This window comes from Psittacula echo (genome assembly GCF_963264785.1).
Source record: "Psittacula echo genome assembly, chromosome: 4".
Lineage (NCBI taxonomy): Eukaryota > Metazoa > Chordata > Aves > Psittaciformes > Psittacidae > Psittacula > Psittacula echo.
This window is the reverse complement of record NC_137738.1, coordinates 46,006,223-46,024,058: the sequence shown is the minus strand read 5'-3', so window position 1 is coordinate 46,024,058 and position 17,836 is coordinate 46,006,223. Positions and strand designations below refer to the sequence as shown.

Genomic DNA, 17,836 nt, shown 5'->3' with positions numbered 1-17,836 from the left:
TGCCTGTTAAGACTTCTGTACCTTTTTTTGCATAATAGCTTCCATGCCTCACGGAGTTTCCATTTAGGGAGACAGGGCAGCTCTCATCTGCTGAAAGCAGCCCACTTACAGCCTTTAATGCTGGGAGACTTTACTGCTATTGGCCCCAGTCGTCTTCGTCCTCCAGCCTGTTTAACCTTGATGTACATCAGGAATTCTTCCTTATCAGGCTATAAAAGACTTTTGGTGCCAATCTCAGCAACACACAAAGTGTTTACATTATATGCTATCTTAGACACAGTACTGCCTAAAAATTAGGTGACTGAGCCCAGAAGAGGAATTCCTTGGTTCCTCAAGGAATTTTAGACCTTCCCAATTTTAGACTATCTACCTCCTGAATTTTGTGACTTGTACTACCCTTACAGTTGTCTACAGGCACCTGAATTTACAGCACAGCCTTATCCTGTTTTATGTCAAGGGTTGTGGGGACTGCCCAGTTATTTGACCAAGTCTGAGCATTGCATCTTGTTTGCTGTTTTCCTCCCGCAGTCCCAAATCCTGGAGCTGTTCCATAGCCTAAGATCAGTCTCTTTCACGGCCCTAGTTTCTTGGATTGAAACTTGATCCCAGACGCTTGCGGCTGCTGCCTGCAGATAGTCACTATGCCCCTCCTCTCCTCCAGTGGAAACACGCCCGAGAGTCAGAGGGTGCTACTGCCTCCCCACTGTGGGAGAGGCTCTTCTCCATCCTCCTCCTTCCTCTTGGGTAACCCAGGAGGGCAATGGAGCTCCTTGGGGCACAAGTGACCTCCAGTCTCAAGTGGAAGGTGACACTGGGCCCAGGCTGATGCCTTTCTGTAGGAGGTCTCATGGCCATGCCTGCCATCCCTCAGTGAGACTGTTACTCGCAGCAGCAGCAGTCTGTGTTTGGCCACAGTGGCACAAACCTGGACTGAGCACACAGCGTAGCCACAGCTGCACTCAAAGGCAACAGAAAGACGTGTGCTGCTAAGCTCAGCCTGGTAATGTGCAGAGTTAATTTGTCTCTGACTGTATCCCTTAACATTTCACATTAGGGCACAATTTGCCCTCACTCTGCTTTGAAATCAGCCAGTACTTCCAAAGTAAAAGGTCAGTCAGCAAGAGCCAGTGCCTGATTTAGCAGCGCTGCAGCAGCCATTCCTCTGCTGCTGGGAAAACCATGCCTGTGCTGGGCTGTGTCAGCCCACCCCTCACACGACCGGAGCCGACGCTGCTGCGAGTCACTGTCCTGGCATGGACAAAGCACAGAACACATGTCTTTAGCTTCTCTTGCAGATTGTCCTGCGTGCTGTTGCAGAGTTTTGTTTATCTTCTTTTAAACAGAGTGATTCCCCTTCTTTCTTTTCTGGGATTTGCTTCCTACTTCCCTTCTTGCAGCTTGAAGTTCTAGGGGGTTTACAGACTGGACTATATTTAGCTCTTGCCTCCCATGTATCCAGCAGAAGGACACATGGCACCTGCTCTGCAGCCAGGAGTTATTTTAAGCGCTTCTAAAATGGGTGTTGGTATTTAGCACTTTACGCTCAAAATTCTTGTACACACACACAGAGTTCTCTAAAATGAAGCATTCCATATACTTGCACCAGCCAGCACATGCTGATAAAATCTGAGGTTTTACCTCTACATAACACCAGACTTTACTACAGTAACGCCTCAAAGCGGCAAACATTAAGCTCTGGAATGGCCCACACTACTGTAGCTCCAACAACCCTCCAGAAAAACGCAAGTACCTTATTATAGGCTAGGCACTGTCCTATGTATTACTTCAGAAAGCAGAGATAAATCAGCTTTATCAACTGCGTGCTACATTTGAAAACCTTTATGATTTATGCACAGTTTTCTACTGAACAAAAATCTGGAGGCTTAATAGCAGGTTTTTCTAAAGGCATGGAAAGAACCAGACTCAAAGACTTTCTAAAGTCCCCTGCTTCAGCTCTCATGCCGTACCTGAGCCTTGATCACTTACTCTTGTGACAAGTCAGCTATGGCCCCAGTCTCACTTAAAGGCAAGCTCTACCAAAGTCAGCTTCTCTTCAGAGAAGCATTTCTTACTTTCACCAACAGCCTGAGATACTTGCCTGTTTATCTCACACATCACACGGTACCTGGGCTTTTAAGGCTATCCCTAGAAAATGTGAGCTGACAGTCCCAAAAGTAAGTACTTTACTTAGATTAAAGCCCTTGCACCATGCCACCAAACAGTGACAGCAAGAAAGCTGTTCATCAGACTTACCAGAGAAAAGAGGAGAGCTGAACAGAGAAAAAAAGTCAAGCAGAAAGCTCAGACAAGGACACAGCAGCAACAGGACACTGGTACTTTAATTCTGCCACCGAGGGAAGAGGGACGGGAAGACCAAGAGAGGAGGGGAAGGACAGAATGACACAGCAGGAGCAAACACTGCAGAGACTGAATGCGTGCTTTGCAGGGGACTGGTTCTGATAGGCGAGCTGGGAGGCTGCCTGCTATCTGGCAGCATAAGCCAGCTATGTTGGCTGTTCCCTGCTCCAACAGAGATAACACGAGAGATTCAAGACTAGGGCCCTCAGAAAGAGAAAATAAAGGAAGGATTTGTACACAGCTGCTACTCTTCAAAATTAAGTGTTAATCCTTCAATGTCTTGATGCATTGTGCTGTGTGAAATTTGTCTGTATTGACTATGGATTGGTCAAATTTGGTCTAATTTTCCTGTCTGTACCAGAAAGATTGGGATGGCTTTCCATGATGTGAACCTGGGATTTGTGTAGGATTTGTTAGAAACCAGGCTGATTTTTAATCATAGAATCACTGGCTGGATGGGATCACAGGAGGTCTTTAATTCAACCTCTTGCTTGAAGGAGGCTTAGCTATGACCTCTCAGGTCTCTCAGGGCTTTACATTGATCTTAAAGTTCTCCAAGAATGGAGACTGCGTGACCTCCCTGGGAAGCCTGTTCTCCTGCCTGCCTGTCCTCATATTGAAAAAGTTTCTCCTTATACCTAGCCTGAACTTCTCTTGTTTCAGCCCATTGCCTCTTGCCCTCCCACCTTACACCCCTATGAAGAGCCTGTTTCTGTCTTCTTGATAGGGCTGCAGTTCTGGGGCCTCTAAAGCTATCTCTTCTCCAGGCTGAACGTCCCACTTCTCTAGCTTCTCTTTGTGGGACAAGTGCTTCAGCCCCAGCCACAATGGTGACCTTCTGGTGAATTGACCAGCCTCTCCCATTGGGGCATCAATGCTAACAGGAATGGCTGGTGTAGCTGTCCCTCTGATCCCAGTAGCTCTCAAAAAAATGTTCTCATTGCTACAAAGGTAAACCTGTCTGAACTACTTTCTGCATGTTACTGTGCCAACTCACATTGGCCCAAAGTTGTTTGTACAAACAAGCAGAACATTCCCTAGGGAGCTCAGCTGCATGCTGTCCATCCAGCAACCAGCATCTCCTACTTCTGTGACCTACAAGCCACTCAGGCAGCATCTTGAGGTGCCAGATGGCCTAAGGACCATCTGCTGCCCACTCCCTAGGGAGAGATGTAGGTCAGTTTAATGCACAAATATGCAAACAACTGAGAAGCAATAGGCTGATACTGGAAGTGGCAGCCAGGGCTATTAGAAGAGAACCGGGACTTTGGCTCCAGTGAAAAATAATATGATCAAGCTCAGAACAACAACAGGAAGAAAAACACATGTATGCTACAATGATCTGGAGTAAGTCTTTAAACCAAACTATTGTTGCATGGCACTAGAGGTCTCAGAAATGTTTTGCACCTGATTTACAAGGGTATATAAGAGAAAACAGTACTGGGCAGCTCAGTATCCAGAAGTACTGGCTTATAAATAGTCCATATGTTAGCAGCATCTCAGACTTTCACTGGAGAGGACTAAATGTCCTGCTATATTTGTGTGTAGGGTAGCAGCAACATCCTTAGAGTGGTTTCTCATTAGTCTTATCTACTTGAAAAGACAGCTCATATCATTTGGGGGTGCGTGGGCATTGTGCTTCAAGGAAAAATTAGTTATATGTATCTTCTTCAGACACTGGTGGTGGCTTGGTAGTGCTCCTAAGAAAGTCACAGATCCAAGGATAATGAAAGGGAGATTGCAAGGTTAGGGGCTTTTGTTGTGAATCTTTCGGAGGGGGTTGGAAACCAGCTGGATGTGTTTTGAGAGAAGATAAAGCCTGTGACAGGGCAGCGTGAGCGAGCAGACTAACAGTGAAGATAAGGGTGTTTGTGCTCCTCCTGTTTTAATTGCAGAATTCTCCTGTTCCAGTCCCCTGTTCATTTTTCTTTTGAAATAAAATCAGCTCCAGGGTTTCTGAGATCAAAATGCACAACTGAGCTACGAAGGACCTAAGCAGCAGCTGAGCTGTGGAAAGTTACTCCAGCATATCCGCACTCCTTGGCAAACACAAGGCAAGACATGCTCAGCTTTGCTCTCTTTCACTGGGGTTAAAGCTATTACACGCAAGCTCATTTTTGCAGCAGCCTGACAGCATGTACACAGTCCCTTATTACAGCTCAAATGACATGCAAGGATTCACTGGGCAGTGAGAACTTGGTCATGTTCTTGAGCCATCAGAGCATACTAATAACAGGAAATTTGTTTGGGTCATCATAAAAATTAGCTGCAAGAAATACAAAACTACATGTTCTGAGTTGTTCCTAAATATGCAAGTAAAGAAAACAGTCTGGTACAGTCAGGGAGTGGAAAAGGGCAGATAAAAACAGTGTTCCTGAGTATGTGGGGAGTATGTGTGTGTAGTTCTGGAAGATTAAAAGAGATCTGCTGAATTTTGTCCCATGAGTTGAAGCAACAACCTTAATAATGGAAAACGAAACTCAGGCTGAGAAATTTAAAGGAGTGCGTTGAAATTGCCATGGAGGCAATTTACATTCTGACTACAACCAGCTGACTGGCATCTACACTCTGTACGCTTGTATGGTTGCATCTGGCGAGCTGAGGAAAGAGCTGGCTGAAAATGCTGTCTGAAACCTACACTGCTTCTGAGGTTTCTGCTTTTGCAATGCATTGGGCATTTCATGTCTCCATTGAGGGGAAGAGAAATAAAAGCTTTCTCTAGTCCATGAGAAAGAGGAGAAATGTACCTTCCTCATATGAAAGCTAGACCACTCCTCGAGAATTTGCTGTAATAAAGCTGAATTTATTTTTCAGTTGTGTTGAGTTATGATCTGGACTGCATATCTATAACCCTACACTTTCTTTATTGTGCTGTGGCATTTCCACTGAGGTTGCTCGCAGTGTTACACAGAAATTGCCTGTTTCTGGATTAAACATAATCATCATCAGCATAATATACTGAAGATAAAGGCTATCCGGGAGAAAAAGCTAGTAAGTGATTTTCTACCTATATTTACAATTTGCTCTATATGATATTCAATGCATTTAGCCTTATCAAACAGATGGACAAGTTGATCACTAAGTCAATGCCATTGAAGCATTCGAGTTTTCTTCCTATCTTTTTCTGCCCTGTTTTTCCTTCCTTTCCCCAGGCCATTTTCCTGAACTGCAACATTCAGCTCTCACCTGCTGATGTTTTTTCCCTCTTTCCAGTACTAATGTCATTGGCATTTAAACAAATACTTTTTTGGGGGTTGTGTATTCTTTCTGCATGCCATGGGAAGGTTTAGGTGAGTGAGTTCAGAGTCTCTCTTGCAGATGCTGAAAGGCTTTAAAATTGCAGACTTTGTCAGGAGGCAGTACTGTGTCGGTTAAAACCACTTTTAAGAGTTTTGAGGGTTTCTTTTTCACCACCAGCAATGGCAAGCCTTAATTCTTCTTCCATCTAAAAACCAGATTAGTTTCTGCAGAAACCCTGCTGACTGATTTGGCCTTCAGGCCAGTCTCCTAACAGAAGAAGAAGAGGCTGGGGATGGTCTCCTGCCTTTTGCACTTGCCAGAAAACAGCCATCTGCACCTGCTGCAAATTGTAGCTGCTGTGCTCCATGAGACCCTGCTTGCAACCAGCACAAGAAAATCTGGAGACAAGCATTCCTGGTTCTGTCATACAGGGAGATGCAGACTTCAGTGAAATCATAGAATTCATAGAATAGTTAGGGTTGGAAATGACCTTAAGATTATCTAGTTCCAACCCCCCTGCCACGGGCAGGGACACCCCACACTAAACCATGCCACCCAAGGCTCTGTCCAGCCCAGCCAGAAGACCGCCAGGAATGGAGCACTCACAACTTCCTTGGGCAACCCATTCCAGTGCCTCACCATCCTTACAGTAAAGAACTTCTTCCTTATGTCCAATCTAAACTTCCCCTGTTTAAGTTTTAACCCCTATCCCCTTGTCCTATCACTGCAGTCCCTAATGAAGAGTCCCTCCCCAGCATCCTTGTAGGCCCCCTTCAGATACTGGAAGGCTGCTCTGAGGTCTCCACGCAGCCTTCTCTTCTCCAGGCTGAACAGCCCCAACTTTCTCAGCCTGTCTTCATATGGGAGGTGCTCCAGTCCCCTGATCATCCTCGTGGCCCTCCTCTGGACTTGTTCGAACAGTTCCATGTCCTTCTTATGTTGAGGACACCAGAACTGCACACAATACTCCAAGTGAGGTCTCATGAGAGCAGAGTAGAGGGGCAGGATCACCTCCTTCAACCTGCTGATCACATTCCTTTTGATGCAGCCCAAGATACGGTTGGCTTTCTGGGCTGTGAGTGCACACTGAAGCCGGCTCATGTTCATTTTCTCATTGACCAACAACCCCAAGTCCTTCTCCTCAGGGCTGCTCTGAATCTCTTCTCTGCCCAACCTGTAGGACCTTGCACTTGGCATGGTTAAACTTCATAAGGTTGGCATCAACCCACCTCACAAGCGTGTCAAGGTCCCTCTGGATGCCATCCCTTCCCTGCAGCTTATCAACTGAACCACACAGCTTGGTGTCATTGGCAAACTTGCTGAGGGCGCACTCAATCCCACTGTCCATGTCACCGACAAAGATGTTGAACAAGAGCGGTCCCAACACTGATCCCTGAGGGACACCACTCATTACTGGTCTCCAGCCGGACATTGAGCCATTGACCACAACTCTTTGTGTGCGGCCATCCAGCCAGTTCCTTATCCACTGAGTGGTCCACCCATCAAATTGATGTCTCTCCAATTTAGAGACAAGGATGTCATGTGGGACAGTGTCAAACGCTTTGCACAAGTCCAGGTAGATGACGTCAACTGCTCTGCCCCTGTCCATCAGTTTCGTTGCCCCGTCATAGAAGGCCACCAAATTGGTCAGGCAGGATTTCCCCTTAGTGAAGCCATGCTGGCTGTCACCAAGCACCCTGTTGTTTTTCATGTACCTTAGCATGCCTTCCAGGAGAATCTGCTCCAAGATTTTGCCAGGCACAGAGGTGAGACTGACTGGTCTGTAATTCCCCGGGTCATCCATTTTCCCCTTCTTGAAAATGGGGGTTATATTTCCCTTTTTCCAGTCATTGGGAACTTCACCTGACTGCCATGATTTTTCAAATATGATGGCCAGTGGCTTAGCAACTTCATTCGCCAGCTCCTTCAGGACCCGCGGATGGATGTTGTCAGGTCCCATGGACTTGTGCACATTCAGGTTCTTAAGATGGTCTTGAACCAGACCCTTTCCTACAGTGGACCTAAGGTCTTCATTCTCACAGTCCCTGCATCTGCCTTCCAAGATGTGAGTGGTGTGGTCAGAGCATTTGCCATGGTCTGACACCTCTGTGCCAGGTCCGTCTCCTTGAGAGCATAATTTTTGGATTCTACCATAGAAACCCCACTGAGTATCTGAAGGAGTTCTTCACAGCTCTCCTGATGAATAGTTTTTCATTTATTTTTGGAAGGACACAAGTCTTTCAAATTATATTGTACCTGGGCAGAACCAAATCCTGTAATACCACTATTTCAGTCAATTATATTGGAAAGAAAAATGATCCATTCTGTTTAAATATGTACCATAATAGACTTACGCTATTACATAATTATATATAATATTTACAACTTGTCAATATATAGTAACAATCACGCATGTAAGGTATATAATGAAAATACAATGCGTATGAAGAATTTAGGAACGTCTATAACATAAAACATAGAACTAGACTTCAGAAAGAGCCTTCATAAAGGTCTTGAGACACAGAAGCATGGGGTGATGTGTGAGCAGCAGTCTGGAAGTCAGAAGCTTGCTGAACCTGGCACAGACTCAGTCCCTGCTGTGGGCTGCTACAACTTCGCTGGTGTTAGGGGAGTCCTATGAGGTCCCAGTGCAAAGTCTGTCAAGACCAATCTCCACTGGGCTTAATTTACTTCTATAGAATGTCATAAACACCTGGACCAATCAGACATTTTGCATGGTGACCTCTTGGGAATTATTTCTCTCTTGCTTAGTCCTGTGTCAATGAAAAAAACCAAAATACGGTGGTGGAAATAATGTATTTGCATTTATTTGCATTCACAAAGCAGGTGTTCCACACCGTGTCAATTTTCTTCGGGTTTCTTAGCTCCAAATCAATCTCAAAAGGGTTGGAAGGTTATGATTTGCCTTCTAATAAGATTTTATGGCCTGAGGGGTTTATCATATACCTAAGGTTTGCCAAGCTATTTTTTCTTCTACAGCTCAAAGATCCTGGCTAACAATGGCAGTTAATAATGCAGCCAAATTAGCTGATATAGAAATCCCAATAGGCAAAAGCCTTAACTATTTTAAGCAAATAATTTAATTCTTAATCTACATCAGTAAGAATATAATTTCTGAATTTTAGCAAGGAAACCACTCTAAGAATCTGGAGGAATTCCCAACGGTTTGCTACTGAAGAGTTTTTGATTTATTCTTGGAAAGATTCAAGTCTTTAGAAACTTTAAGGGCAAGCAAAATCAATTATCAAGGTTTCAATTTTCTCCAGGCAATTTCCACCACTTCAGCTTTCCCAAGAGACAGACTCTCCATGAAACATTATGCTATGTGCTATTTGAAGAATTTGGCAAAATGGAGAATAGCTTCACCTGAAAAATCACACATGAAGTAAAGGAATCTGTCAGGTGAGGCATGCAGTCACACCTCAGTGAGCTCTGCAGTTTGGAAACAGCTCTTCTCCAATCTATACAGGTAATTCATTGGGAAGTAAAGGAGCAGTATTAGCTGTTGCCAGTTATTCTGCTACTGCAGTGAAGTTAGTGCTGATTTACACCATGATAAGTTAACATAAAATCTAGCATGAAATTTCAAAAAGACACTGAATCCTGAAGCAGTCTATTTTTAATCTAATTCAGCTTTAAAATTATGATCTTCTAGCTAGAAGCAATCTTCTGTCTCCAACAGACTGTGGGAACAGAGTTGGGCCAAGTCAACCGTCAACCCTGGGCATTTTGTAAACCTGTCAAGGGCAACTTCTGGGCCCAATTCAGATGTGATTGTGTTGTAAATCACATATCAGATGCAATTTGGAAGTCTTTTAAATGCCAATGGTACATTGGTCAAGGGTGAGTTGTAGAGAAGAAATTATCTATTTGAGTGAGATACTGTAAATGGACTTGCTTTGTATGAGGTAGCTCTTTGCCTCTCCTTCCCTTTTCTGGCCCCTTCCATTTGCTAGCAATGTTCACTTGCATCAATTTAATTATCAATATGCAAAGTTATTTTTTTTTTAGATTGCTGCTAGAACTGGCTTATAAAAATTAGAAATGGAAAGTACTCATTAGAGAGGCTCGGTCCTGCAGCTGCTCCATGTGTGGAACATTCATTGATTTCCAAGCAGCACCTGCTCATGAGCAGCACAGAGAACGAAGCAAATTAGAAATTGAAGGCTGGCTCTCTCAGCTGTACAGGCTGTACAGTGGGCAGTAAAGCATCTTGTAATTCAAGACAAACGTCTTCCTATGGAAAGGACAAGGTCCAAAGCCTGCTGACAATCTTAAGTAAGCTGAGTGGGGTGAAGGGGCTAAGCAACACTGAGGTTATGGGTAACCTGTCTGAGACTACAGAGAAGGGAAGAATAGAGACTGACACCGTGGGAATGACACAGATTGATATAACACTTAAAGAGTGCCTGGAAATGAGGGGAACATTTGTGATGAAAGATAAAGACCTGTAGGAAGAAGGGGGAAAATAACAGAGACAGTGATGGTGATATGTTGACACAGATCAAAACTGTGAAACAGTGTTAATTAAGTAATTTTTTATAAGGGTTTTCTGGCTGTCTTGGTAGAATCATCTTGTTAAGCATAACAACATTTGGGGGACAAGATAAGTGAAGAATAAAGCCCAAGAGATGAAAGGGTGAATAAAGAAAAGATCAGGTGAGAATGACTTTCGTATTTTTACTAAGTAGAAAGGCAAACATGAGAGATACCAACAAAGCCACCAATTTGTTAGAATATAGCAAATCTTCATTTTGTATACATCAAAAGCCTATGCAAGTCATATTTATTGTGAAAGGCAAGTTGGTCTCTAACTTAGATCCTGGACTCAAATAGGACAGACATGTATATGCAAAATACTTGGCTATCTTCAGATGTGTCTCCAAAACTCTACTACAACTACGGCAAAGTTTAAAAGTGTTTTTCCTCTAACGGCACTCTAAAAGAGAGGATGGGTAAATGCTTCTCAAGTGCTTCTCATAGCCTCAGAGCCGTTATGGAATTTGTAGACTCCCAAACCTGTTGGAGTATGGGGAATTGCAGAACCAGGGAGAAATCAACTATTTAGCACCCCCTTGGAAGCACAGAGAACAATTCTAGTTCACTCAGATACTCTCAAATCATCATCAGCCAATGTGCAGTACTGTCTGTGTTCCGATAGCATTGCAAGACACATCACTAGTTTCTGTTTTCCCTATTATTTTCCCCCCCTTGGTTATTAGTTCTGTTTTCTGAGACCAAAATGTATTTTACTATAAATTGTGGTTATCTAAGGTTAAAATATTTAAATCAAACTCTTAGAATGAAAGACACAGGAAGAAACTTCTGTGGCAGTGATTTTCAGTTTTGTGGTACCTTGCATGCAAGGATCTAATATAATCTATTAAGCAAGCTCAACATCAAGCAGCAATGAACTGCAAAAAGCACCTTGTAGTCATTATTTGAAAGGGTAAACTGAGACATAAAGTGTTACATGTTAACACACAATAAATAATGGCTTGCCCAAGGTCATGCAGATGGGAACAAGATGTGCTCAGTTTCTTTTCTACTTTAATTGTGGTGTGCTTGCTTGATACATGAGGACCAGAGTTACATGTTTAGATTGAAGGGAAGGGCCACCTCACAAAAATGTGCAGTGTCTTTATGTGCCTTCACTTTCTGCAAAGGGTTTTCATTTGTTGTGAAGTTCATAGGACCTTTCTAGTCAGCTTGAACAAGGATGGTCTAAAAACTGCGCTGCTTTGCACAAAGGAGGGCTAAGTTAGGTAAATTATAGGACAGGAGGGCCTAAATGTTAGCCAATAGAAAGTAATTCTCCCTATACAAAGGAACTTCACATGTACTTCACATGACCTTGGTAAATTCAAATTTAATTTTCATTTAATTAGTAAGATATCTGTGAGATCTGTGAGCCATTTCATGGGTTGTGACTGTCACAACCCACACAGGACAATGTAAATAAAATTCAGGGACTGTCATATTGACATTCTAATGACTAATAAATATTACCTTTTCTCAGTTTACCTTCTCATTTTCTCATTGTCTGGTCTCCCACCTGTCTTCCCTGTCTTGTAAGAAGGCCAGTGCGTGGGTCCCCAAGAGCTACCTTTCTTTTGTACCCCCTTGGAAGCACAGAGAACAATTCTAGTTCACTCAGATACTCTGAAATCATCATCAGCCAATGGCTGACGCATGCCAAGTTTGTATGATTGTACTCCCTTGGCACAGCAGACTCCTGATCTCAGGTTTCACCTTCAGGTTCTTTAGTGTTAGCTCCTGTGCCATAATCTTTTCTCACTAGGAGATCAGCTAGCAGAGCAGGCAGGAAGGAGAGTGACTATTCGTAAGATTGTGGATTATTTCACCAACAAGAAAATGGCAAAATTAAAATATATCTTTAGTTCTATTCTTCCTCACTTCTTTGCCAGTCACAAAAAGCAAAAGCTATTGGAGGGTACACCAGGCAATAAGTCCTCCAGAAACCTGCTATGTTTCAGCCAACAGCAAACAAGGAGAAGAGACAATTCCTTTAAGTCTGGTTTGCTCTGTCTTTTCTTGCTTTTTATGTCACCAACTAGCATTTGACTAGCTGGGTCCTTGTGGGGCTTTATCCATTTCAAAGTCTTGTTCTGTCATCCTGTTTCTTCCTAGGCTGTCAGGTGTCAAGGATGCCCACAGGTCATCAATCTTCCAGGTAACCTTCATAAAAAGTGGAAGAAGAGAGAAATGTGACATTTCAGCATGATCATTCATCTCAGGCAACAAATGCTAAGGAATCATGAACATGGTAACTGCTGGAGCAAACAGGTATAGCTGGCAACTTGCCTTTCTAAAGGAAAGTATGAAACACCCCTGATAACAGTGGATACTTTACTGGCAACCTGAATTGGTTGGATATTAAATATTATACACATCTATTTCTTCACTGTTCACTGAGAACAACCAGAAAAACAAAAGTGTCTATACTGCTAAGATGTGACACATATGAAAGTGAAACATGCATTTATTTAAGCTTCCTTAAAAAGTAACATGCAATTTCTTCACAATGCAAGAGGCTGGCAAAAGCCACAAACCAAAAGCAGTTTGAAGCTGTTCATTTTTGTGAGAGAGGAAAAAGAAAACCAAGGAAAATGTTAGTCAGTCATATTTCCATCTACTTTCCTTTCCTTTTCAGTAGTTAAAGGCCACCTGCTACCAGGGTGATAAAAAAAACAAAAAACGACCAAACCCTTCCAAAACTCAGAACTAAGAAAAAAGACATTTTCAAGTCATTTCACCTTACAAGGAGGAAAAAAGTAATCAGAAGGTCCCACTAAATAATTATGATTTTAACAATAAATAAGCTAATGTCAGAGGAAAATACGGATCAGAAAATACTCTAATCCATTCCTGACTCAAACGCCACTCTAAAGTTATACTCAAATATGTGATATTATACTTGAATTAAGTTAATAAGGATCTCAGATATGCTCTTGGTCATCATAGTGATTGTGAATCCTGACTTAATCCAATCTGAAATTATCATCGTAACGCAAGTCGTTGGAGTTACAGAGGATGGTTAATATCTGCACCTACAGTGCTCTGCTCATTCAGTGCTTTAACTTGGTCAAACGGAACTTCAGCAACACCACTGCAGACTCTCAAGAAAGACTTAAAAGACCTGAGACTGATTTAGACCTCTGTGGTGTACTCTGGCCAAGAAATGTATTGTCCTCCTAAAGCGAATAATGTGCTCAGAGCACTTTTAGGCACACTGACACTAGTGGGGTGACTTAGGGGAAACTGAAATAACTGTGTTAGACTTAGAATATGCAATGTAGTTTTAACATAACATACTGCCTGCACTCCAAAAGGGATCCCAAGGGTATGGCTGTACTAGGTAAGCCACTAGTCAGGCTGTGATTTTTGACATGGACGGCATTGGCTAAGCAGTTACCTAGGTCAGAACTAAACCCAGAGTATCACTTATCTCAATTTTTTTGATGAATATTACCTAGAAAAATCATGCGTAAATAATAATCTTAATTCCTGTTAATCTTCACAATTCATAAATGAAATTACTGAAAGCTAACCATAAGAAAAAAAAAAAAAAAGGGAGAATGAGGAGAATGAACCTCCTGAACCTGGCTTATGGACCAGGTTTTTCTTATTTTGCCTTATCTTCAATCAAAGTCATAAAGATAGAACTCAGGACAAAGCTGTTATGTACAGTGTCCTGGGTTCAGCAGTAGCAGTCAGTTTTTCTCCTTCTTAGTGGCTGTTGCAGCACTGTGTTTTTGACTTTTGGCCTGGGAACAAAGCTGATAACACTGATGTTTAGACTGACCAAGGACTTTGTGAGTCTCATGCTCTGCCAGGGAGGAGGAGGGGCCGGGAGGAAGCAGGGGCAGGACACCTGACCCAAACTAGCCAAAGAGGTATTCCATACCACAGCACGTCATGCCGGGGGATGTAACTGGGAGCTACCCGGAAGGGCACATCCTCTTTTCTGTCGGGCTCTCTTTTCCGGCGGGTGGTATCGTATTCTCTTCCCTTGTTATTTCTCTTATCATTGTTATTATTGGTGGCAGCAGTAGTGATTTGTGTTATACCTTAGTTACTGGACTGTTCTTATCTCAACCCGTGGGAGTTACATTCTTTCGATTCTCCTGCCCATCCCTCTGGGGAGTGTGTGTGGGGGGAAGTAGACTGCGTGGTTCTGATTTACGGCCTGGGCTTAAACCATGACATACAGAAAGAGCTAGAGAGATCTGAAGGAGAGGCAAGGTAGCAAAATGTTCTCCTTTTCTTCCTTAGGCCAAAATACTAGCTAAGAGTTCAGCTTTGGAATTCAGAAGTGTTCTGCTTCACTGGTTTCTGTGGAGCCAACATACTCTTTTAAACACAGAACTTGGTAATAAAGCCTGGGGGAAAAACACACAGTCCTGCAGTAGAGGACTTCACTGCTTGTGATATTTACATATAAGATGAACCATGTCAAAAAGAGTCCTGGACTAGAAGGTCTAGACTAGTGGAACCAGAGTCCTTGTGCATAGTAACCTGATTTTTGTGATGGGATTGTAGAATTGCTGAGGTGTGACTCTTGCATTAGGTAAAGGCTCCATTCCATAAGCATCCATCACTATTCACTCTGACTACATTCATTCAGTTAAAACGCATACAATAAATCAAATTAAAAGGCTGCTCTTTTAAAGACTTTAAGCAATGAGAAACGCAGGGTTTCAGCTACACCTAGTGGACGAGCTCTGAGTACTGCAACCCTTCTGCACCCACTCCTATAGCGTGGTTATATCTATCATGTCAAATTACTCCTGCTTGGTTTCAATAGATAAAATGTGAATTGAAGTAAGCAACAATTGTATCAACGTTGTATGAAGTATCAACAATTTAAACAGCTCCTTTCAAAAATCTGTGTGATTATCTGTGCATCTCTCTTTTTCATGTAAATGACTTGATTAAATGATCAGGCAAGAAGACCCTGTCGCAAAAGGCAAGAGCTAAGGCAGAGGGACAGAAGCCCTGTGATGGCTCAGTGGGTGCCCGGCAGCAGGTCCCTGTCTGCAAAGCCGTGGATGGGGTGAGATGCCCATCAGAAGTTGCTCTTGTCCTTACACGTCAAAATCACACACAAGGTGACACGTGACAGGCTGACTGTCGCACAACCCTACCATCCCAGGACACAGCCACAATAACCCACTGCTCAGGCTGACTGTGCATCCCAAAGCAAGCTCACTGCTGCTGCCCCAGATGCTTTCAACGATGTGTTTGTGCCCTGACTAAACTGAAGTGAGGACGTGAGAAAGCATGTGACCTGTGGTGCTTCCTGACCACTGATAGAGAATCCCACCAGATGAGGCTGAGATACTGGATTACAGGGGATTTAAAAAGAGAGAAGGTTTTTTTTACAGGGAGGACTGAGCATAGGATTGAAGTCCGTCTTCTGGCTACAACAGTTTTTCCAGCATGATGGCTGACTGAGAATGGGACTGCTCCCTACTCATCTTCCAGGAGCAAGGTCCATCCTCAAGAGCAGAGCAGACAGCACACAGGCTGCAGGCTTCATCAGTTCCATCTGACAGCAGCTTTGCTCACTTACATCCACCAGAATAAATTAAAGTTTATGTTGTAAATAATGGTCTGAGGAGCAGACTAACACCTCATGTTGCCTCAAATTTGACACTTCTCCAGTGTACAATGTTGTGCCCCATCAGATAGGACAAGCAAAACCAAGCTATCCCCATTGCTCCACAGACAGGCACCTGTTTATAGCTTGTGGGTTAGGGCTGACTGATTTTCAGACCTATCCCCTAAAACTTTCTCTGTGATGGTCATAAACTAAGGTTTTTTTATGCTTGCTACCTAGAAAGATTTTATATTCATCTTTGTACCCGTGTTCGAACTTTGCCCTTCATAATTCTATGATTCTGTGATCTCCTTGTCAGGTTACACACCAGCCTTAGTGCAGCCTGCTGATAAGCAACCCAGTAGCAACCCAAAATATAACCCTTATAATCCTATAAACAACCTAAAATGTGAATGGCTAGCTTCTATACAAACAGACCCATGCAGAGGCTTGGCGCCACTTCCTATGATTGGAAAATCCCAAGTATCCATTCTTTATTTTACATCTTTACTTCACATCTTCATACAAAGTTGATGGATGACATATAACTATACAAGGTTTGTAGACAGAGATACCAATTATTAGGTCAAATAATGCAGCTGGAAGAAAACAAAATATTTTGTGTAAGAAGCCTTTAAATACTTATCCTGGCACAGAGAGAAAGTGGAACCTGAAATTCTCTGTGTCACTTCTGTTTGAATAGCAGCAGATAAGACATTTTATATACTTTCAGAAGCGTCACCTTCTCCTGCGCAGTACCCTAGCATGAGCAAATCAGGTTATAGCAGAAAACTCATGGTACGATTGTTAGAGGGCTCTCGGTCAGAGCTGGCCATAAGTAGGTTGCCTTCAGCCTCTTACTAGAGCAAGCAGCTACCAAATATTTAGCTTTTGAGCTTAAGAAATGCTGTGTACTCACACCAGTAACTTCAGCCACGGTTTTAAGGAGCCTCATAATTCTGAAGGTGTCTTTTATTTTACTTTATTGCTGATAAATTAGGTAATATACTGTCAAATGAACACACCGATACACAGAGAAAACACAATGGCCCGGTGAAAGAAAAAGGTGAGAAAATTGGCCAGCATTTTATGAAGCCTGATAAAGTGGAAAATCTGCTTATTTTTAATAAGGTAAATATGTCTGTCAAAATATCTTTCAGGCTTGTGATCAAATGGCCCCTCTGTAATTTTTTAAGAGGAGGAAGGGCACAGCAGATGGAGAGGGACTGCAATACCTGATGCATCTCTATTAAAAACATGGTGTTGCAGATTTCTTTCTAAAATGAGTCAAAGAGAATAACAGAGAACCTACTGTAACAGCGGCTCATCTGCTCAGTCATTTGATGTATGTCTTTATTGTTGCAGTTACTGAGACTCAGCTTTATCTTGTGTGTGAGCACAATAGTAATAGTGGCACCATATTGAAATGTGTAAATATATTTCCGTAAACTATGTAAAACACCTCCTCTGTGCTGACAAAATGATGCACTTCGAATACATGAAACCCTGAGAAAATGCTGCTGCCTTGGGTTCCAAATTCCTTTGATTCCTCACCTTAGCTTTATTGCACATGCAGTGTTATCTGACAAACATATTTGCTTATTTAAAAAAATACTTTATCTTATCATTTAAACAGCTCCTGTCAATGTTACTCAGCCCTTGATCACAATGCTATCCCTATGAGTGATGGTACAGAAATAGACCAGGTGAAGGTCAGTGTGTGTAGCCCAGATCTGTAACATTTGTATTTCTTATTCCTGCCTGCAGTAGCCCCACAGCAAGTATTTTGGAGGATATGAGTGCTTCAAAAAGAATAGCTGTAGGATCAGGGACAAGAACTGCTTTTCTGACTTCATTTTCCTCCCCTCGAAGTGCATAACCACCCTGATTTTGCTGAGAGGGTATCAGCCCCTTGGGTACTAGCTCGCATATTAAGGCCTGCTGTGCCGCACAGCCGTGAGGGAGTGGAGGCAGCAGGCAGGGGGAACAGGACAGGATCAGGATGACTCCTCTAGCAAGAGATTGACGCATAAGCTCAATCATGTAGCATAAGCTACCTATGCTCTGAAGAAGCGTTATCAGTAACTTCACAGA

At 42.9% G+C, this 17,836-nt stretch overlaps 1 protein-coding gene across 1 annotated transcript in view; it reads right to left on the bottom strand.

Annotated features, from left to right (window-relative positions):
- TXLNB (taxilin beta) overlaps positions 1–2,497 on the bottom strand; it is a gene marked incomplete at its 5' end in the record, with an annotated part of 39,173 nt that extends 36,676 nt beyond the window's left edge. The window contains 5 exon segments of the mRNA XM_080615429.1: positions 2,254–2,338; positions 2,342–2,386; positions 2,388–2,447; positions 2,449–2,475; positions 2,477–2,497. Coding sequence (XP_080471555.1) covers positions 2,254–2,338; positions 2,342–2,386; positions 2,388–2,447; positions 2,449–2,475; positions 2,477–2,497 — 238 coding nt within the window.
- Positions 2,498–17,836: the final 15,339 nt, after the last annotated feature.